This window comes from Panthera onca, chromosome E1 (genome assembly GCF_046562875.1).
Source record: "Panthera onca isolate mPanOnc1 chromosome E1, mPanOnc1 haplotype 2, whole genome shotgun sequence".
In the NCBI taxonomy this organism is placed as follows: domain Eukaryota; kingdom Metazoa; phylum Chordata; class Mammalia; order Carnivora; family Felidae; genus Panthera; species Panthera onca.
The window spans coordinates 36565470-36587542 of NC_138352.1; the positions used below are offsets into that span (position 1 = coordinate 36565470).

At 39.6% G+C, this 22073-nt stretch overlaps 1 protein-coding gene across 9 annotated transcripts in view; it reads left to right on the forward strand.

Annotated features, from left to right (window-relative positions):
- Positions 1-22073, forward strand: part of NF1 (neurofibromin 1) — a 247498-nt gene that overhangs the window by 221720 nt on the left and 3705 nt on the right. For 4 of the 9 annotated variants that reach the window (XM_060646729.3, XM_060646733.3, XM_060646730.3 and 1 more), the window contains 10 exons: positions 1499-1630; positions 2617-2752; positions 3993-4150; positions 6624-6746; positions 7137-7267; positions 7455-7555; positions 8653-8795; positions 9178-9224; positions 10435-10651; positions 16311-16364. In XM_060646729.3, coding sequence (XP_060502712.1) covers positions 1499-1630; positions 2617-2752; positions 3993-4150; positions 6624-6746; positions 7137-7267; positions 7455-7555; positions 8653-8795; positions 9178-9224; positions 10435-10651; positions 16311-16364 — 1242 coding nt within the window. The remainder of the gene's footprint in view (positions 1-1498; positions 1631-2616; positions 2753-3992; positions 4151-6623; positions 6747-7136; positions 7268-7454; positions 7556-8652; positions 8796-9177; positions 9225-10434; positions 10652-16310; positions 16365-22073) is intronic. The other 5 variants (XM_060646732.3, XM_060646734.3, XM_060646736.3 and 2 more) reach the window with 3 other exon arrangements.

The window sequence follows — 22073 nt, forward strand, 5'->3', positions numbered from 1 at the left end:
GGCTCATATGTCTTACTTTAACTGCAAATATATCTGTCTTCCTGAGCCATGTTTTGTTCAATATGTATTTTAATGGAGCCTAATTTCCACGTCAGTTATCAGATTTCCTTTAAAAGGCAAAAGAGTTGATTCCTACAATAACCCTAAATACCGGACTTTCTAATAGCTGTATTGTTAGTCAATACTAAGTATCTTTTTGGTTATTGGAAATAAGACAGACTGCAAATCAATAAATGTAACTTGAGTAACTTATGTTAGAAAATGACAGCTTAGAGAGTTGATCACAGACTTTCCCCAACTTGTTTCTAACGTATTGATTAGTTGCATTGTTACATACCACAGAACCTCACTTTTCTTGTACCCCACATTCCCCCCCCCCCCCCCCCCCCCACCGCTTCAAACTTTTGTATTGCTTATAGCAGTGGTCTCAGCTATTCTTAGAGCCAACCCAATCACTGCCTGCCCTGGCTCCACTCCCCACTGCTGACTTCACTGTGTGTTAGCTTTGGTTTATTAACATGGAACAGCCATGGCCAGAGACTATGTCATTAATAGGAGCGGCGTATGGTGAGGAGTCAGAGACAAGAGCAGTGAGACTTAGGATGAGGAACTAGCATGAACCAATGGTCTTAAGCAGCACTGGCTTTGGTCATAATTAGAGTTTTGTATCAATTTAAATGATTCTTACGCTGGAGGGATCATGGAGGTTCCCCCGGTTTTTGCCTGACATATGTACATACACCCACTAATGTGAATGTAAACATTTGATTTCATCACCTTATGAAATTTCTGCAAAAATATTAATAGTTTTAATCACTAAGGTGAATAGGGATTGCTCAAAAGATATTACACTGACTCCAGGAATTCAAAAGAAGGGTTGCACTAGGCTGATAAAGTGCTTGCCTGTTCTGTATTTCTAAAAATATACCAGGTGTTTTCAGTGTCCACATCCCCTGCTGTAAAATGGAGTAGCTTTCATGTTTAAAAGGTGTCCAGAGACCAGGCTAACTCTCTGATCAACCCTGTTCTTCGGGTTCTGAGAGCATATGCAGCCTACGTCATTAGGGTTTTTTCTTTAAGAAAAAAAAAAAAGAATTTTAAGCAATAGAACCCTATTTTCAAAAGATATCGTCAGGTGATCCCCAATACATAGTTGTTGTTGTGGGTTTTTTTTTTTTGGGGGGGGGGGGGAAGTTCCTGCACTGCTTTAGGGAATGGAATATCTGAAACCACATCCATCTTTCCTAATTTTCCTCTCCCTGAGGTACCTTAGAGTTCCAGGGATCAGTATTCTTTTCTACACATATATGGTACTTAATCTTTTTGTAATTAAGTATTCACATTTGTATGTTTATCTTCCCAAACAGCTGTTCTCAGAAGGCAGGAGTTTTCCCTTATATTTCCTTTCCCTGTAGAGTTGCTGGTCAAGAGAGTAAGAACTCAAGGAATACTGGTTGAAAGAATGGACTAACTTCCTGTTTGTTTTTCTTTTTTGTAGGGTACAGGCATCCTTCACCTGCCATTGTTGCAAGAACGGTCAGAATTCTGCATACACTACTGACTCTGGTCAACAAACATAGAAACTGTGACAAATTTGAGGTGAACACACAGAGCGTGGCTTACTTGGCAGGTAAAAGCACGAAACAAACAAAATTAATCTTACCGAATCTATCTAAAAACATCTGTCAGTCCTTCAGCTGGTTGCTTGGCGGGGTAAAGAGTTCAGGGTCCAGTCCTGTCGTGGTGGTTAAAATTTTAAGTTTTGCCAAAACATTTTTCCTTATAAAAGAACTTGCATTAAAGTCTGAAATGCATTCCCTTTGTCATCTTTGGTTCAAGACACCGCATGGTTCCCTATTTTCTGCTATAACATCTGAAGGCCTCACCCTAGCATCCTTGGGCCCTTCAGCAGTTCTCCTGACTGTCGCCTTTCCCTACATTTCCTAAGTCCCAGTTTTTATTACCTCTCCAGATGGATGGGCTATTTTAAGCTCATCTACTTGCCGCCCCCTTGGAATCGCCTTTCTGCCTCTTAAAAGTGCGTTCCTAATGCCATTTGTTTAAGCCAGAATGTCTGCCCATCCCCACCATCCCATTAAATCTTCCCACTTGTTCTCACCCGGTGTGTGTTTTTCTCCACTCGGCAACACTTAGCACTCCCGTGTAATGCAGCTCTGGAACGTAGCAAGTGCGGATTCCCAATTTAGGAGACGGCAGTTTGTGGCAGCTTTTTTGTTGGAATCATTTGACCTTGGGCAAATCATCTAATATCTCAGAGTGTTTTTCCTTATCTAAAAAATAGACCTTATAGTACCTGTCCTGCCCACTTTCTGTGTTTGTTGAGATCAAAAGTACATTAAAGCGCTTGACAAATATAAGGTACTTATTAAATCTCAGTATATTTCATACTTATGTAGTCTTTCAAAACAGACCATAAACTTCCAAGGTAAGAAAGTCTGTCCTAAGTGGTTTATATCCTTAAACTTCACACTCTCTAGGGTTCTTTCTCTGCTTGTCTGACAGCTGTTACCCTCTAAGAGGTTGTAAGAAATGTATCCTGTTTTTAGTCACACTTGAAATTTGTTAAATTTTCTCATCTTCCTTTTTTCCTTTTAGCCTTACTCACAGTGTCTGAGGAGGTTCGAAGTCGCTGTAGCCTAAAACATAGAAAGTCTCTTCTTCTTACTGATATTTCAATGGAAAATGTTCCTATGGATACATATCCCATCCATCATGGCGACCCCAGCTATAGGTAAGTAGACTTCTTCTCCCATAATTACATAATTATAATCAGGTTTCAATTTTCCATGCCAGTGGAGACAGGCAGCAAGAATAATCAGGAAGGTAATATATAGGGGAATCTAAAGATATCTAGGAACAGTATATAAATCAAAACTCCTGTTACACACATACCATGTGTAATGTGGATTAGTAGTAGGAAAGTTTCTCCTCTTCTAATCTAACTGTGCTCCATGTTAACATTAGTTTGCCTCTGTTAAGCACAAACAGTTGAGTAATGAAAAGAGATGATTTTGAAATTACCGGGTTGTCAGAAAGGGCCTAGGAAAAAACCAACATGAAATATAAGCAACATCACATTCTTAATGATAGAAAACTAAGCTATACAGATTTGTGCAAAAGTACACATGCCGCCACATGTGTTGTGTTTATTCCCATCACGCTAAACTTACTTAAAATTTTTCTATGGTGTGGATTTAGTTGGTAGAATAATCACATTATGCCCACTGTTGTATGTGGTTTGGGGTAGTATATTTTTCACTATAACATGGAGAAATTACATGAAACTTTGGAGACTTTCTATATTTTCAATTAAAAGACATCTTTAAGTTTTAGGTACCACGTTGAATATAGGAACGTAATTGTGTAGCTGTAGAGCTTCTATCATTCAATTTATCACCATCCCACTTTTCGATTAAAAAGTCTTCCACAGTTTCCCACTGAGATTTTAGCAGTGTATGCAGAAGTTTTCCAAGCACACTTGGTTTTCGATAGTCTTATTCTTCAATTATTTCTCGGATTATATTTCTCTGACATATGCCCTTTTTGTCCTGAAAAGGAGAAAATGAGTTTGCTTGTGTTCCTTTGTCAAAGTATAGTTGCTTTTCTTGGTTTAAACCAAGAATACAATTGCCTGTTTAGACTTGATTTCCCCTGATTAAAAAATCAACGTGGTACAGTTCTGCCAAGCATCAGTGAGTCCCTACTGTGTATAAGACATCGTGGCAAGAAAGTAGGAGGAAAGTGCTGATTTTCAAGAAAATTTCCCAAATAGATTCAAGAAACAAAGGAAGAAAGAGAATATTTCTTGGACATACACTAAGAGCTTGTACCCTAAAGCCTTTTTTAAAGTGCAGTTTTAAAATTAAGTGATTTCTGTCATTGGGAAATAGGACAGCCAATTGAGAGGGGCAAACAGTGGTTGTCTTTGTCACCATGTTATCTAATTCTTCTCAATTGTTTAAATCTCTCAGGACGCTAAAGGAGAACCAGCCGTGGTCATCTCCCAAAGGTTCTGAGGGGTACCTTGCAGCCACCTATCCAGCCGTGGGCCAGACCAGTCCCCGGGCCAGGAAGTCCATGAGCTTGGACATGGGGCAGCCTTCTCAGGCCAACACGAAGAAGTTGCTGGGTTAGTTTAGCTAAATTACATAGAGTTTGTTAAACTTTTTTTTTTAACGGCCAGATACTTTCACTCTTGGAAGATTATTCAAAGCTGTTCAAAATTATCAAAATTTCCCATTTTGATATAGCAAAGTTTTTGATGCCAATTACAAGAGAGTTTGATAGATAAGTCAGTTAAGCCATATCAGTTAAACAGACGAATGAGAACAGGATCTTGAACCAGTTTTTTCTGATTCCTAGATGAAATACTGTGCTTATCCTCATTTTGTTCTGCCTTGGCCGGGCAGCAGGGAAATGGGAGTTGGGGAAACATTAGCCCAAGAAAGGAGGAGTCTGGCCGCACTCAGATGCAGGGCCTTTAACAATATATTTCCCCAAAAGTATTGCCTGAGGGCAGAATACATCAATATGCTGCGAAGCTGTAATAATGCTATTTGCCACCTTTTCTTTAAAAAGACAACAAAGTAAGATTTTTTTGATTACTGTATTTTTTATTACTATATGATTCTTTTTGAAAATGAAGATTGCTCAGTTACATCAGCATTTGTCGATGAGAGAGGTATACCTAAAATTCTGTGAAACCCTCTCCCTTTTCAAAAACTGAAAGTAAATAATGAGAGAGCTCACTGACCTCATGCCACCACAGAGGAACTTTGTCTGAAGTTGGAATTGTTTCTAGAATACCTTGGGATCCATATTTCAGTGACCATGAATGGCTCAGTGGGTCTCAGTTATCCATACAAGCATATTTTTAAATATCTTTGGGTATTGGGAAAATGTTTCTGTTCATAAGGAAAACAGTGAACAAACAATGAAGTGTGAAATAAATAATCTGCTAGTGAGCCATGAAAGAAATAGAAACCGTGAAGTTAATCACTGTCACTAGTCACATAGGGTTGTTACCTTTTGTTTGAGTTTCTTTCTGTTTATACTTTGTCACAAAAGAGTCTTCTAGGAGTTTCCTAGTTACTTCGTGTTTTGTAATTCTGGATTTTCATGCTAAGGAAGTTGTAAGTGCAAAACTAACTTTAGAGAAAACGTACTATTGAATTCAGTTAGCCCATGTGCTAGATGAAAAAGTTATGGTCTCTGCCTTGAAGAGCTCATAGCTTGGTAGCTAGGCTTATAATCCACTGATTACGAAAGCATCCCCAAGTGCCGCTAAGTAACATGTCTTGCTGAGGGGAAACTGAGGATCTGGGGAAATTAGGAAACACTGCAGAGAGGAAGTAACTTTGAACTTTTTGAACTTTTGGGTCTTGAAGATTTACTGTGCGCTTGCCTGACAGATACAGGGTGAGGAAGGCGAGTGTTCAAGAGAGGGGAGTGACGTGCAGGAGACTTTATATGCGGCGTTAAGAGATTTAGCCTTGTGTACCCAGCAGGGATCTTTAAGCAGGGAAGGGTTGTTACCAAATTTTGTTTTTAGGCAAGTTTTTCTGGCTGTGATGTGGACAAATAGAGATGTTTGGCAAAGGGACCACATAAGGGATTGATAGAGCATCCAAACAAGAGACAGTGTGGACCTACACTAAGGCAGGAGCAATGAGAGAATGGAGAAGAGCGGTCAGGTGTGTGGTGATGTCTGAAGTAGAACGGACGAGACTTAGTGCAAGTCTAAATAGTCCACTGTCACCACTTAAAAAAAATGTTTTTAAATGTTTATTTAGTTTTGAGAGAGAGAGAGAGACAGAGTGCGAGCAGGGGAGGGGTAGAGAGAGAGGGAGACACAGAATCCGAAGCAGGCTCCAGGCTCTGAGCTGTCGGCACAGAGCCCGATGTGGGGCTCGAACCCACAGACCACGAGATCGTGACCTGAGCCAAAGTCGGGCACTTAACCGACTGAGCCACCCAGGCGCCCCTCACCTTCATTACTTGAAATAAGAGAAAGGTATTTCATGTAGTGCGATACGTGACTTAGACTCAAAGCCAAGTGGAGACGGTGCTACTTGCCATTTTTGAAGCATGTCCCAGTATATCTATTTATTTAGTACTTTCAGGCATGCAAATGTTGTTTTCAAAACTGAAGCGTTAAAATCAAACTTTGATCTTGCCCACATGTGGAAAATTTTCATGCTAATGACTAATTCTTGCCACGAGCAGAATTTCTTAAATTGAGAAGAGGCTGTTCAGACATAGTTGATCTTTGCAGCTGAACAGTGCATACCCCTATACTCATCACCAAACATTGTACTTGTTGGCAGAGTTGGTTACCTCCAGTGTGGTCAATGTAATCTCAGTTTAATTTGGACCAATGAGGTACATCCGGTCCTGAGATGGAAAGCCGTGGGGCCAAAATTCCTTGACGAGATGGAAACTAAAGGAGCGAGACTCTGCCCCCAGGGATGTGTTTGAGCTTTCTTTGGGTCCTTAAATGAAAACTTAAACACTTGATGTCCAAACATTTTCTTTTTAGTATAAATCCTATTCACAGACACTGTGGTTAATGAACTGCCATATTCTGTAACTTTTGTTTATAGGAACAAGGAAAAGTTTTGATCACTTGATATCAGACACAAAGGCTCCTAAAAGGCAAGAAATGGAATCAGGGATCACAACACCCCCCAAAATGAGGAGAGTAGCAGAAACTGATTATGAAATGGGTGAGAAACAGAGTTAATAATTGATCTAGATCATTGAAAATAAGATGGGAGAGCCATATTTGCTTTCCAGCCATTTCTTAGAATCTTTAGGATGAAATATAGACGCGTTTGCTCTTGTTCAGAAGATAAGCTATACAGTCCTTAAAATGAAAGTATTCCTGAAACCTGTATAAAAAGTAATCATATATATGATATACAGCATTGTAAACAGCTGGCCAGAACGTCTGTGTAGGTGAATATTAATTCTGTAAGATATTGACGTTGCTGTTTTAAGTACCTGCTAAAAAGCTATTGAATTATAGAAGTAACAGTAAAATGTTAGGTGAAGTGCTATGTGGTGTGAATGTTCGGTTAATACAGCTGATTGTGTTAATCCGTATCTCACTGCAGAAACTCAGAGGATTTCCTCATCACAACAACACCCGCATTTGCGTAAAGTTTCGGTGTCTGAATCAAATGTTCTCTTGGATGAAGAAGTACTTACTGATCCAAAGATCCAAGCACTTCTTCTTACCGTTCTGGTAAAATTTTTGACCTTTTGTGGGGGGTGGGTTTTTTGCCCTCAAGTTTTTATTGCAGTCTATTCTTGGGAGGCCCTTAAATATTAAAAACATGAAAAGGAAGACGGTCTTCTGCCTCTCACCAGAACACATAACAGTTCAGCCACAGAATAAAATGTGTTTTGTTGACTTTTTTGCACTTTGGCAGGCTACGCTGGTAAAATATACCACGGATGAGTTTGATCAGCGAATCCTTTATGAATACTTAGCGGAAGCCAGTGTTGTTTTCCCCAAGGTTTTTCCAGTCGTGTAAGTATCTTGTTTGTGTTTGACTTTTGTATCTATCTTGAAGTCATGTGTTTTATAAAAGCTCAGGCAAAGTATCATCCAATAATGTTCACCGGTTGTGGAGTGGGGGGGATACGAGACAGTGTGATAGAGATTTCAGCTTAGAGACAGTGGTTTAGTGGGGGCCAAGACTAGTTTTGGCCTATTAGGGAAAACATTTTTTTTTTATCTTGTTGATTTTCTGAAGGCTTCATCTTGATGAGCATTGTTCATTCCCTCACTTAGCAGCAAACTGTTAGATGCTGTATGTACCTGTTTTGGTTTCTTTTTTGGTAGAGCTTGTGTGTTTATCCACAGCTGAGTGAAAACAAAATTAACCTTCTATATAGGAGATGACTTTTATTCTCTCTGAAGAGCAAAGATCATATTAGCCTCAAAGTATTCAAATCTAAATAACATGGGATATTATGTTATCCCATGGGAATGAAACATGGGATATTCTATTCCTGATCTAGACCTTCTATGTAGTATCATTGTATCCTTACTTTTGTTTAATCTCATTTTAAAATGTCAGAATTTTATATAGTTGGCTCTTGGTTATTTCTATTAATGGAGTGTGGCCGGGTTAGACGTAGTTAATTTCCTCTTAATTTTGAGTAGATCATATGTTCCACCCCTCCAAATTAATTTTGCTTTCCTAAAGTGACTGATATTAAATTTAGTTTTAACTCCCTGGGTACATATTAAATTTAGTTTTAACTCCCTGGGTACATATCAACAGTCAGCAGAAAGAAATGGTCCTAAAACATGTCAAATGACAGAAGCCAACCTTGTCTTGAGCAAACAGTCACCATATATAATTAAACACGGTTGCATGACAGTACTGTTTGGTTGTTTTTACCATATTTTTCTTGACGACTAAAAAGGACAAACCACGAAAATAAATTCATACGTTTATTGTAGAAAATTGGAAAAGCACCAGAAAGTAAAAAAAAACACCCCTCTCCCTTCATCTTTATCACGTTGTTCTGGGGAATATATGATCTTTTCCAGTGTATATTACCATGTAGGTTTCCTTTAAAATGTTCCTGTGTTTTGTTCTTGTTTTTTTTTTTTAGACACAATTTGTTGGACTCTAAGATCAACACCCTATTGTCATTGTGCCAAGATCCAAATTTGTTAAATCCAATTCATGGAATTGTGCAGAGTGTGGTGTACCATGAAGAATCTCCACCACAGTACCAGACATCATACCTGCAAAGTAAATGTCTCAGGAGGATGGTTGATGAACTTGCTAAAATGAGCGCTGTTACAGAGTGCATGACTAAAGAATTCTTTATAAGGGATCGGCTTGTTCATACTTCTCTCTCCATATGCCGTTTTCTGACTCTTTTCATTGCATGTTGTTCAATACAATACAAAGTTGTGGTTTACAACTTTTTAAAATTGCAATATGGTTTTATACTGAGTTTAAGTGAGTTTTAATCTACCCTGACATTCATTGTAAAAAAAAAAAAAAAAAAAAAAAAAGGTTTCAAATGTGTGTAGGTTTTAAATGTCATCAGCTATACAACTTATTTAATTTCTGTTAAGATTAAGAGAGTATCATGCTTGTTGTAAGAGTAACATTTGATTTGTTGCAGGTTTTGGTTTTAATGGCTTGTGGCGGTTTGCAGGACCCTTTTCAAAGGTAAGAAAATATTTTTTTCTCTACTGACAAAATGAAAGTTTTTATTCATATTAGTGTACCTGCTCTGAGAACATACAATACTCTGAAAACCAGAATGATGATTCACAATAAACACAATATTTTTCTAAAATGTTTTCCAGCATAGACTCTTTCCAAGAGGCAGCACCTTTAATAGGTTTATATATTAGTTTTTACCAAAAAACAACTCAGTTCCACTTAGGCTTGACTTTTCAGAAGGGTGTGATGAACTTCTGCAAAGTTTTCTGCTCTCGGTCACTCATGTGTTTGATGATCGTAATGCATACACTTAAGTATCTTGTAATCAGAAAGGAGCATTACCTGTGGCTAAAATCTACCTCGTGACCCAAAAGTAATACAATGTTATATTTCAACCCAATCTCCGTTCTTAAAAAGATTACATAATGAAAAAAAAAAATTACCTCCTGAAAACATTTTTCCTTCCAACCTGTTGGATTAGATTCATTCTTCCCTGAATATATCCTTATTTGTTTCTACTCATTTTTTTCTTTGATTGGCGTTAGTTGATATAGTGCTACATGAATGTGTTTTTGATGATTCTATTACTGGTTCCTCTAGATTGAGATTCCTTGAAGGCAGGACTTCTTTTTCTTCCCCCTACAGTTCCTAGTGCAGTGTCCTAGTTTTATGAATTCAGTATTTCATTTTTATTTTGTTCAGTTATTACTGAATATCTTTTGATATGCCAACGTTGTGATTTTTAAAATGGGTCTGAGTTCCTAGAAGTAAGTATATCGTGCAGGAATGTGTGTAGTTGCACGCAATTCTCTGCCCTTCCCAGTGTTCAGTTAGTCGAATATGTAAATGGCAGCTGGAATGATGATACTCCGTTCGTTTTCTCTGTTTTGGAAAACTGACTAGACATCATTCCTGATGGTTTTATTGTCTCAGGATCAATGCCGTCTTTGCTTCTGCATGGCTTTCAGTAATTACAGGTTCATTCGGAAGCTGTAGGTGTAAGCCAAATAAAATTCCCCACATTAAGTCCCATGGTAGTCTAGAAATACTGCACCAACCTCTCCCCGCCCCCTTTTAGCACCGCAGAATACAAAAGAAGAAAAACAGTACATTAAGCCCAAGACAAAAATTGAGTTAATCTTTTGTGGCTTCAGAGGGGATTTACAGAAAAAAAGAATGGAGCTAAAATAATTTCCTATATTTTCCATTACAGCAAACCCAAATCCCAGACTATGCTGAGCTTATTGTTAAGTTTCTTGATGCCTTGATTGACACGTATTTGCCTGGAATTGATGAAGAAACCAGTGAGGAGTCCCTCCTGACACCCACTTCTCCTTATCCTCCTGCAGTGCAGAGCCAGCTTAGTATCACTGCTAACCTTAACCTTTCTAATTCCATGACCTCACTCGCAACTTCCCAGCATTCCCCAGGTTAGTAAATGTAATCTTTATATAAATTTGAGCAATACTATTAATATACCAACATCAGGACTTCCCTTGTTATCAGGTTATAGTATATTTATAGTACATTTTGCTCCTTTTGATCATGAGGTTCATCTTACATTTCTTCTTTACCTTAGAGTTGACTTGAATTTTGTTATTCTGTAAAGCTTTCTACTTTCAAACAGTTATTCATAAGATAGTGAAATGTTTAGTGTTCACACAGTGTTCTAAGGTTGATAATTTTTTAGAATTTGGCCAGGAAGAGCAACCTCTGTTACCTTACCCTGTAAGTGAAGAGAATTAGAATTCCCTTCCTAGATATATTAGCCTTGCCCTAAGGGCTTCTATGTCTCTGGTACAGCGTACCATATCCAAAAAATACACAAAGTACGGTAGTACCCCCTCTCCCCGTTGCCAGCAACAACTCAACCATCCAGAGACCACCCTGAAAATCTATAAATTAACAGCCAGAAAAAAGCCATCTCAAGAAAATAACATCTTCAAGCTCATAAGTGTGTTCCTTTACCATGGAGTCACTCTTAGGTGCACATGGGAGAAATATGCCAATGCAAACACGCAGCCAAGAAGTGGGTACACTGGGAAAGAACAGCTAATAGCTTGAGCAGGGCTGAGGGACACAAGATGGCAGGGATGGCAAACTTCACCGACTCCTGGGCTCACCCAGTGTCCCAGTGAATGTTCTCATACACCTCTGGTCCACATCAAAGGTGCTGCTCAGGGCAGAACTGATGCCACTGTATACGATGATGACAGTGGGTAGTGAGGGAAAGCTTCTGTGTAGTCATGTTTGCTATTCAGAATGATACCCCTCTGAAATGGTGAAAAATTTTTTACAAAGGTTTTGCGTTTAAAGTTCCATTATCTGAAAATTCTACTTATGAAGCAGCTCATTCTATAAGGAAAAGGTACTATACACTGTTCTTTTTTAGGTGTTAGCATGGATTTTCTTTTTAAAAGCCAAGTAATGTATCACTCCTATTTTGTGATGTTCAAGACACATAAGTAGAACCCCCAAGTTTATAATCCTAGTTTTGCCTGAATATTTAAACATGCATAATTTCGAAGGCCTGAAGAACTCGGCAAGTATAATAGCCAATTTGCATGATAAACCGTCTCATTAAATAACCTGTATCCATCTATTACGCTCTGCTCAACAACAAAGCTTTGGTTAGCAGAGGAAACAAACCATTTGGTCCAGCATTTATTTATCAGTCACCTGACTGCATTTCTTTTTTCCTCCAAGAAATAAAAGAAATCTGGCCAACTTCCCTTCCGCATATAACCATGTTCCTTTGCCCTCTGTCCCTTATTCCAGAGGACAGTGTTTCTCCAAGTGTGATTCCTAGACCAGCACAGCGTCATTTGGGAGCTCGCTAGAATGCAGGTGCTACAGTCCCACTGCAGACCTCCTGCGTGAGAAAGTCCAAGAGTGGGGCCCCACCAGCAGTCTGCTTTAATAAACACCCTGGGTGATCCTTACATACACTGGAGTGTGAGAGGCACTGCCCTAGGGTATGCCTGTGATCTTGACCCTTTATCAGTGTCCCAACCATTAAAGCCAGGGAAAAACTTAAAATACACTTTCTTCTAGATATTCCAGCCACTGAATTCTTTCCCTCACCATCACCATCCTCTCCAAATCTTAGCATTTTGGAGCTAAGGAGAACTACAGAGATAATTTAGTTCTAGGCCCGCCAGGGTTGAGGGTGATGGGGTAATTAAGGTTTAGAAGAGTGAAGGTAATTGCTTTATCACGCAGTTCTTCTCCAGAACCAAGGCTAGTGCTCTACCGCATACATTGTCTTCCGTATCTGTGATGTATCCATCACCTTTCTTCCTTCCCTTCATCTCCCTTTTTCTTTCATTTATTTGTCTATTTATTGCTGTCTCATTACTTCCACCTGCCTCACCCTAAGTCCAACACTTCTTTTCTTCTGTAGGGCTGTTTTCTGGGTTCCTTGTTGTTTGTAATGTTAATGACAATCAGAAATGTGTAGACTCTGTCTATACTGTCCTCTTGTTTTTTTAAAGTTTGGTCTATTTCCATCAAACTTTTGCCTCTTGGGCTACTAAAGTGGTGTTAAACCTGTCAAAATGATTATTTGTTTTTATATCAACTCTTTTTTGATTTTTACACCCGGACTAATTGTTAGGGAGATTTCTGCCCATCTTTGCCCACTAATGGAGACAGTAAAGTAATCAGATTGAGAATAAAGGTAACAGTACAGGTTCCCCCGCTAGTTGATTCATTGCTTGTATCCTGTATTGGTTTAAAAAAAAAAAAAAAATAGCCCTACCCTGCAACCTCTTATTTAGAACTGTTTATAAAAATCAGAAAGTAGTATGTATGGTTTTTGTTACGGTTTTATACTTACTCTTAGCCAAATGGCTGAGAAGCAATTTTTTGGTTAAAAATTGGTCACTTCCAGTGTCCAGTGTCACTTCCAGTGGTTCTTCAGACGGCTGCTTGAATAGACTGCCACACTCTGGAAACCTGCCACTATTCTCAAAGGAAACTGAAGCTTTAAAAGCAATAGAATTAATTAAGTAAAATCATGGTGTTCAGCAATTCCTAGCTCTCAATTGCAAATTGTGTGTCCTTGGTTTACCAGATTAATTAACCGCATGTTTTTGGAGAAGGTGGTTATCCTTTCAGTAGTGATGTCACTCTCCAATGAAACAAACCATTTTTATCTTTAAATTGTGGGCTCATCTCTATGAAGGGATCCTGGTTTATCTATGTATACAATCGCTGCACTTTTGTCTTTTGCTCTTATGGAATTACCTCTGTAAGAGTTAATGCTTCATTTGTAATTAGGTATACTGCTTTATATCTCTAGCTACATGTAATCTTAGATTCCTGTCCCCTCTGTTCTTTATGGAGTAGAATTTGCTGATATCAAAGGGCTGAAAGAGGTGATGAATCTTACCCAGATTCCTAACTCAGCCTAGCATTTCTACTTTGCTGTTTGGCTGTATAAAAAGCAAAATATTTCCCTAGCTCCACTCCCATTAGCCAAGTCCCAAGCGTAAGTATTTAAAGAAACTCGATGTCACCCCCAGAAATGGAGCACAAATGTGCCTTGCCATCAAATTACCCAACATTAATCTGCGCCCAATCTCCTGAGCTGTAAGCAGGTGAAGTCTCTGTTGCCCTATGTCAAAAAGCCACGGTTGCTGATCTGCATACAGCCCAGCTCTTCACTGCAAACTTTCCTTGTCGATCAAGGCACTGCTGTCTACATCTTTGTTCCTTAGCAGGGTCAGCCACTCGGCTGTATTTTCTTTTTGGTCACCAACCAGCCTTCTCTGCTGTCAAATCAGCTAGGTAAGAGATTTGTAAACTCCCTCCCACTCCAAAACATTAAACCTCACTTAAATAAAAAAAACTTTCAGTGGTAATTCATCAACCACCAGCTTTTGAGGAAGGGGTGGTCATTTACTTACACAAAGCAATTGCCTCTGAAAATGCATTCTTCTTGACAAATTATCATTAGCTCACTTGTCTATCCCCTTAGCACAAGGAGGATTATTTGATAAATCTATATTTTAAAATGTGTAAATGGCTGTTTTCTGACTCCCTCCCTAGTTGAAATTGAATTTGGCATCGGTGGAGCCATCGGTGGAGTTCAGTGCATGTAAAATTGTATTAACTGTGGACCTTTTAGCCAAATGGGCATAAAACTTTGCCTCTTCAGATTTTCCCAAATGCCACTAAGAGAACCCTGAAGAGAATCCATGGAATTTACTCTCTCATATATAAGAATATTCCAAATTGATTTTTTAATCCACTATTAGGTCCAAGGTGGTAGAGTTGGACTTGAATGGAAGAACCAGGATTAGAGCTAGAAAATCAGGTCTATCCACTTAGAAATGTTGGGGCAGGCAGGGGGCGGGGCGGGGGGTGGGAGGGAGGAGTACCCTCTGTCTTGCTTAAGGCCAAGCCATGAGTGGCTCCTGTAGATGCTGAGCAAAGAAGCCTTTTTAAAGCCATAGTTCTGAATGCTTTATAACCATTTCAAGTGCAGTCTCCTGGCATCTTCTCTGCACGTTAAAGAGCAAGTATATCAGAAATAAAATCCAGATGGAATTAGTACTCATTAAAAAGAAATTAAGCAGATCCACTTCCAGTGTATTAAAATTTAATTGATATTCTGCCAAGGTCTCCTAGTATTTTTCACACTGTAATTTAATTCAGTAAACATTTGAACATCCGTTTTGGAGGTGTACCCTAAGGCACTCTGGGACACGTAAAGATGAGAGAGACCCTGGTCACCAGCGACATCGCGGTTTTTGCCTGTGGATCTCACTCAGTATTGGATTTTGAGCTAAATTTTTTACTTCCTTCTAACAAATTCTACATGTACACAGGTTCTTTGCTTTTAAGTGCAAAATTAATACTACAGTGTTCTGTGGAAAATAACCAAAACTCCAGATATTTGTCCTACAGAGATCCATGCAAGGAACTCTTTTAGACCTAAGGAAGCGGGGAAGCTAGTGGGACTTAATACCTGCCCTCAAATGGATTTCAGAATAAGAGGGGTAAAGTGCACACAGATAACTATTTTGATTTGACCTCTTTTGTGGAACTTGCCATGTTGTACTTTATACTGTTTTCTGATGGATCAAAGGGACATCTGTTTGGAAGAATCACGGAACAGTCGTGACAAAACTTTTATAACGTATTTGTGACCTCAGAAAATGTGAGGTGTTAATTGATTTTTTAACCCAAACAAGCATGGGATCTATTTTAAATGGTTTTTGCTAGAAAAAGGATCTTTCCCCCCCTTTGATTAGCTTATTTTACTCTTAGTATTGGAGCATGAATGTTTTAAAACAAAAGCCTGTTCAGTTGAGTGGGTTTTTTGTTTTGTTTTGTTTTGTTTTGTTTTGTTTTGTTTTTAAATCACCCCTTCCACTTTATTTTGGGACTGTGTCCAAGCCTGTCAGTTACTCACTTTCCTTCTGAAATGCAGACCTTCTGGGTGGATCAACTGGGAATTACAAGCATTCTTTAGCCAGTAGCCCTGACAGTTATATGCACAGTAACAGTGTGTCAAGACCATTTCTCTACACTTAGACTTAGCTCTGAGCCCAACATTCCTGATGTGTTTACCAGGTTTAAAATGTCTCCGTCTTAGAAGAAACTTAAAGGCCTCTCTCTAGGGACTACTTAAAATCTCTGAAACAATTTTAATGTTTTAGGGAACTGCATGTGGTATCCCCAGACCTTTATTTGGCATTCTCTTGATTATTTTTCCCTTCTTTTTCTGTGTTATTATTATCCTGTATTTCAGGGAGAAAAATAATTTAAGCTGAGCAGTTGCTTGCTGTAATTTCTAATTTTTCATTTAATTTTTTAGTTTAATTCTTGATTTAAACTAAAATTATTATTCTAACGGAGGTGGTAAAAACATGTCTACCTGTAAAATTAGAAGTTCTAACATTTGTTTACAGAGTGTAATATTTAGGCGATTAATGGTCAGAGTTCAATAATTCAAAACTGATTTCTTCTGAAAACCAGGGAACATAATAATCATCCCATACCTACTCGTATTTCACCCTTTTAAAAAATCCTGTGGCCATCACTCACTTTTGTTTTTCCTTCCATTCCGTGTCTGTGAAGCTTCTCTGCCTTGCTCTAAATCGGCAGTTTTCATGCAGCTGTTTCCTCATCAAGGTACTCTATCCTTCCGTCAGCTTTGCACGAAATACCGCTTACCCCGCGCTCGTCCTGGGCACGTGGCATGAGACTTCACTCACCGATCCCTGTAAGCACAGTTTGGCTTAGCACCTCAGGCACTTGTAACACCACCGCTGTAAGGTCTGGTGCTTATTGGGCCTGCGGGGCCGTGCAGTCTGTCTCCGTGAGGAGCTGCTTATACCTACCCTCCCCTCCGCCGCCCCCAGCACTGAACATGCGGTCCCAGCCCTGGGCCGATGCAGGCAGGGTCACCCCAGGGACAGTTAATAGGAAGAGCAAGGTAAGTCGTTTGAGGAAGAGTTTCTAGCTTAGAAGTACTTGTTTTCCCCCAATACCAATATAAATCCAATCCCAATATTTCCTTACAAATTAAAGCTGCCCGTGTACTCTAGCCCCATATTTAAAAAAAGGAATGCGGCCTGTACTTAGTTCTAAGGGCTAAGAAGAAAAAAATGTGATGCACTTACGTTTAATTTATAAAAGCTGTCTCCTCTTCCTTTACTCTCCTATAACTATTACACAAAAAGGTTAGACCTAATACAAAAAGAAGTAATGGCAGTTGAGGAAAAGTCCATAAAAATTTTTGTTAATTCTTAGAGTTACAAGTTTGTATATCTAGCTTAAAGTGCAAGTATTTCCAAACACGGACTTAACATGTCTCCACGAAAGTATTTACTATACCGTAAGAACAAGCTATTGTTACCTCTTCTTCTAAAGTTTGTGTTTTGTGCTTAATCCCATTGTCCTAAGTACACATCCTAGTATGCACGTTCTAGTGTAAAATTCAAGTCCTATGCATTTGTTCTAATACTCCTTTCAGTACGTCACGTGGTCTTTTTTATTTCAGGTGTCAAGAGCGTGTTGATTTCTGTAGTGGTTATCTTATCTGTGTGCAAGAAGTCTTCACATGGATTATCTTGTCTGATTCTTCTAACAGCCCTTGGAAATAGGCAATTCTACTCTTACCCTTAATTGACAGATTAAGAACTAAAACCTAAAGTTAGGTTCTGATCCAACCAAGACTCAAACCTGGGTCTTCTGACATGTTTGCTTCCTTGTCTGTAATAAATGAGCCCTCTGATGTGTTTGCCTTCTCATATATGTCTTAAGACTTTTCTGACAGGTTTGCCGTATTACGTATGTAATCAACTAAGCAACGCGGGTCAGGTAACCTACCAGAGCTCCTGTGCAGCTGGTGTGAGACTTGTCTTTTTGTTGTGTGACCTCTCACAAATTAACCCATTTTTCTTTGGCTTCTCAAGAACTAAAAGGGATTCAGTCCTTTTATTATTTCATGAAAGTATAGGTTCCAGTTTGGGGAAAACATTTTGGTCTTTAAAAAAAAAAAAAAATAGGTGAATTTTAAAAATGGAGTGTTTTATTATATGTTAGGTTAGACCTATCCCTAGCTGTCAAAATATATAAACCATGATACCTGCCTTCAAGGAACTCATGTTCGAGCAGAGGAGATAGATTTATAACTTCAATAACTATTATGTCATGTAATCATTTTTCCTTCTTGATTTCCTAAAGTCTGGCCAATAACACCTTTTGTTTAGGATTTCATCTTTATCTGGAACCACCACAGTTCATTGAAGCATAGTGCTTATTAATACACTGCTCTAGAGAATTTCCAGCTTCTTCTGTCCTGCATGTTTGTAACTGGCTGCGTGTTTGACCACAGCCCATATGGGGGTGCGGGGGGGTGGGGGGGGGGGTGGGACTGAAACTAGGAAATCAGGACCACGCAAGTTTTTACCTTTGTTTCATTCACGTGGTGGCCTCTGGGTTTCTATCACCTCAGGCAGCTTTGCTCTTGTGCCCACTGAGAGTCAGAAGCGTAAGCTGTTGCTTAGGGGCCTAAGAAGAAACCAGACTGCAAAGCCTCAGAGGGGCAACACCAGGGTCTGCTTCCTAATTTAAAGCATCGCCTGTACTGGTCCAGGGTAGATCCTGTCTCCATTTGAGCAGTCTGGCTGGCCATCTGAGAGTTCTTCCTCTGGGATGCCAAGCCCAGATCCCTCACCAGTGTCTAGAGAGGTTTCTAGATGTCATTGTAGAGAGCAAAAAGAAAGAATGCTGCCAAAATTCTCAAATGTGCAAATCAGAAACCAAAATGCCAGAACTGGGCACCACGATCGCTCTGTTTCGTTCTAACTTGGCTTCTCCAAGATGCTGCACCCTGGTATAAATGTAATGCATTTTTAATCGATTTTTTTTTCTTACATATGACCCTCCAAGATGTTTGTATAAGCCTCTCCTTTAAAGTAAAACAGTTTTGCTGTGGAGTTAGGAAACAGTTATGCCACATTTACCTGTGTGTGGCTTGTAGAGTCGGGTCACCGAGTAGGAAGAAAACACACATACAATAACAAGAATTGAGATGAAAATTAATATGAGGGCAGAAGTAGGACATCAACCTCTAACATAGCCTGGAGGCTTTTGGCTGTGGGTGATGGGACAAAGTCAGTGATACTTTAACATTTTTAACCAAAAGGAACAGGTGCTCATTCGGGGGGAAAAAATGAGGAAATTCAGAAAAATAGAAGAAAAAAATCACCCTTAATCCCACTACTCTAACATTTTACTATGTTTTATACATTTTATAAATGTTTAACATTTTGATACATCTCCTTCCCGTTTCTTTACATAGTCAAGGTCTAAAACTTTATAGCTTGCTTTCTATCCTTAACATTTAACAGGAAATAAATAAGGCTTTTAAATTTTTATTTAGAGGTCTGAAAGTTACTTGCTTGACAGAAAATAGAAGATCCTTAGTATTTCTTTGGAGAAACCTTCACCCTAGTGACTTAGTCTGTGACTACACCTTCTGTGATTTTCATTCTGGGAATATCAGCAAGCAGGCCCTTGTGCCTCCGCAGAAGCATTGCCCCTCACAGTGTAATGAACGAGTGCCTTCTCCCTGGAGTGAGCCCAGCCCAGCAGTGGCAAGGCTATCTCAAAGGTGTGCACACGAGAGCAAGCCCCAGGCTGGCGGATTGCTGCCAGAGGGCCACGGGCCCTCCTCGTGGTTGCCCACGCTGAGCTCCTCCTGATGGCTGTCTCCCAGTTGTTTTCAGACTCTTCTCTTCTTAAATCCTCGTTTTGCCTGAATCTTACTTTCTATGAAGGATAGGACCCCAGGTAAGGAACTGTGGACTTGAACTTGTAGGCCCCATGCAGATTTAAGGAAATGGAAGGTCATATGCACTGAATTCATGACAATTTTGGATGGAGAAAGCTAAAAAAAAATTATTTTTGTCTTTTCCACTCCATATGTGACACCACACCCTCGAGATCAGGGGTTGCACGCTTTTTGGCTCTGAATTACAGCGATCACATTTAAAACTGGTAGCATTCCCTTCAGCCCATATTTACTGAAGAAGATAGCAACTAGATCCTAAAGGAAAAGGAAAATGAATAATAAATAATCTTTGCTTTTTTGGGCATAGAGGAGATAAGATGTAGACACAACTGGTGGTGTAGGGAGACTGTAAGAGATACAAATGCCCTCTAGAAGCAAGGAGAGAGAGAGAGAGAGAGAGAGAGAGAGAGAGAGAGAGAGAGAGAGAGAGAGAAAGTAAGTTCTGGCAGGAGACTGCAGAAGGCATCAGGAAGGAAATGGAGAGGAGAAAAAAACGGGTTGGATGTATCTAATGGAGACAGGCGTGGCAATGAAAAGAGCCTGCACAAACACACTGCAGAGCTCAGGGCACACTAGAGATGATGAGCAGCCTTCTTTAAATTTTGTTATTATTTTTTTAAAAAATCGCCTGAGGAAGATGCAAATAAACACACAGACGAGGACAAAGCTCATCCAGAGTTCTGTCACCCAGGGAAGCGTCCTGTGAACACCGGGGTGCGCTTTCTTCCATTCATCTTTCTGCACACATGGTTAGAACGGGACAGATTCCGGATGCTGGTTCCCTGTGCTCGGCTCCTAGGGAGGGGTGGGGGGCGCGGTCTGACTCTGCACTCAGATTGCAGCCCGGTGCACGCTCTCATAAAGAAACACTAGCAAGTGTCCGCCTTCCCGTGGTAAGTTCGAGACAGCAAACCCCTGTTGAGCCTGTGCACATCTGGCCTTACACTCTGAATGGAATTCAGGGCCAAGTCTAAATGATGTGTGGCTCCTGGAAGGTCATCACAAATTCACTTCCTTTTCATGAGCCAGTAAGTAGATGTCTGGATCTATGTCCATCTTCTGTAACATAAAGCCTTCTTGGCTTGAAATGGTCCTTTGTCCAAAAGTGGGTATTTTTTCATCCTCAGATTTCATGTTTATTTTAAAAATCAAATGGTATGATTATAATTAGGTAAAAATTACCTGAATTAACGCTACCCAGAAATAACGTATGCTGGCAGGTGTTTTCCCAGCTTTTTTTGTTTTTTTTTTTTTTCCTACTTTTACTAAATTATGGTCATCTTTCTGTATCCGTAAATATCAACCAGTACTTTGCACTTTGATACAAATTGCCAACATGCTCTCCAGCTTTCTGCTGTCCCACCAAGTGATACCATAGGTGGGTATAATCAGTAATTATTTTGGTAAATTTTGCCGAAGTGTAACAGAAAAATACACAGATCAAATTTACAACCTAGTGAACTTTCAAGAACTGAACACTTAAAAATCCAACATCTGGATCAAGAAACAGAACATTGCCAACACCCCAAGAAACTACCTACATTCCCCCTTCCAGGCACTACTTCCCAGGGTCACCACTATTCTGTTACCTAATTTGTAATCTTTACTAATCTGATTAACTATGTTGTGTTTTGCTTCCGGTTACTTTTATGAAGTCACTGCTTGGACTGTTGATAAAATTCATTGTAGGGCCCAGTTTCTGGAGGTTAAATCTCCTCCGTGAAAGAAACGAATGGCATCTATTTTAGGTGCAGAACATGAGGTGATATGCCAGAGTTGAAAAGGTTAAAGCAAAGATTCTACAGGGGCACCTGGGTAGCTCAATTAGTTAAGTGTCCAACTCTTGATTTCCACTCAGATCATGATCTCACAGTTTGTGAGTTCGAGCCCCACGTCGGGCTCTGCGCTGACAGCATGGAGCCTGCTTGGGAGTCTCTCTCTCTTCCTCTCTCTCTCCCCCTCCCCCACCCCCTGCTCATACATACACTCTCTCTCTCAAAATAAGTATTTTTTTAAAAGATTCTACAGTATAACCTTTGTCATATATTCTCAGTAAATATTTGAGTTCCTTTGAGACAGGCACTGTGATTTAAAAAAAAAAAAAAAATCTTCCTTTCTTTGAAATGACAAATTTCAGTATCTTCTGCAACTGGAGAGTACATTCTGTGTTTAAACACCAGTAAGGCCATGTGGCTAGAAGCTGACCTCTGCTGGAAGCTTCTGGTATGATTTGGTGGTAGGAGCTCTCGTCTTCCCTGGTGGCTGCTAGCCTTTCGTTCAGCTCAAGCCCGCCTGCCTCTCTAGCTTTTCCTTGCAATTTGTCAGTTTGTTCTTTTTCTTTTCTTCCTTATGCTGTTTTTCTGCCGTGATAGCAAATTTTGCTTAACAAAATGTGAAGTTTTGTGTGTGGCAAGGTCTTTGTGAGTAAACATCCTAGCAGCTGTTACAATGAAATATGCGAAAGCAGTTTGCCAGGTTGCACCTCCTTTACACGTCCCGATATTCAGCCCAGGAGCCCAGCACCAGAGGAGGGAGAGTAA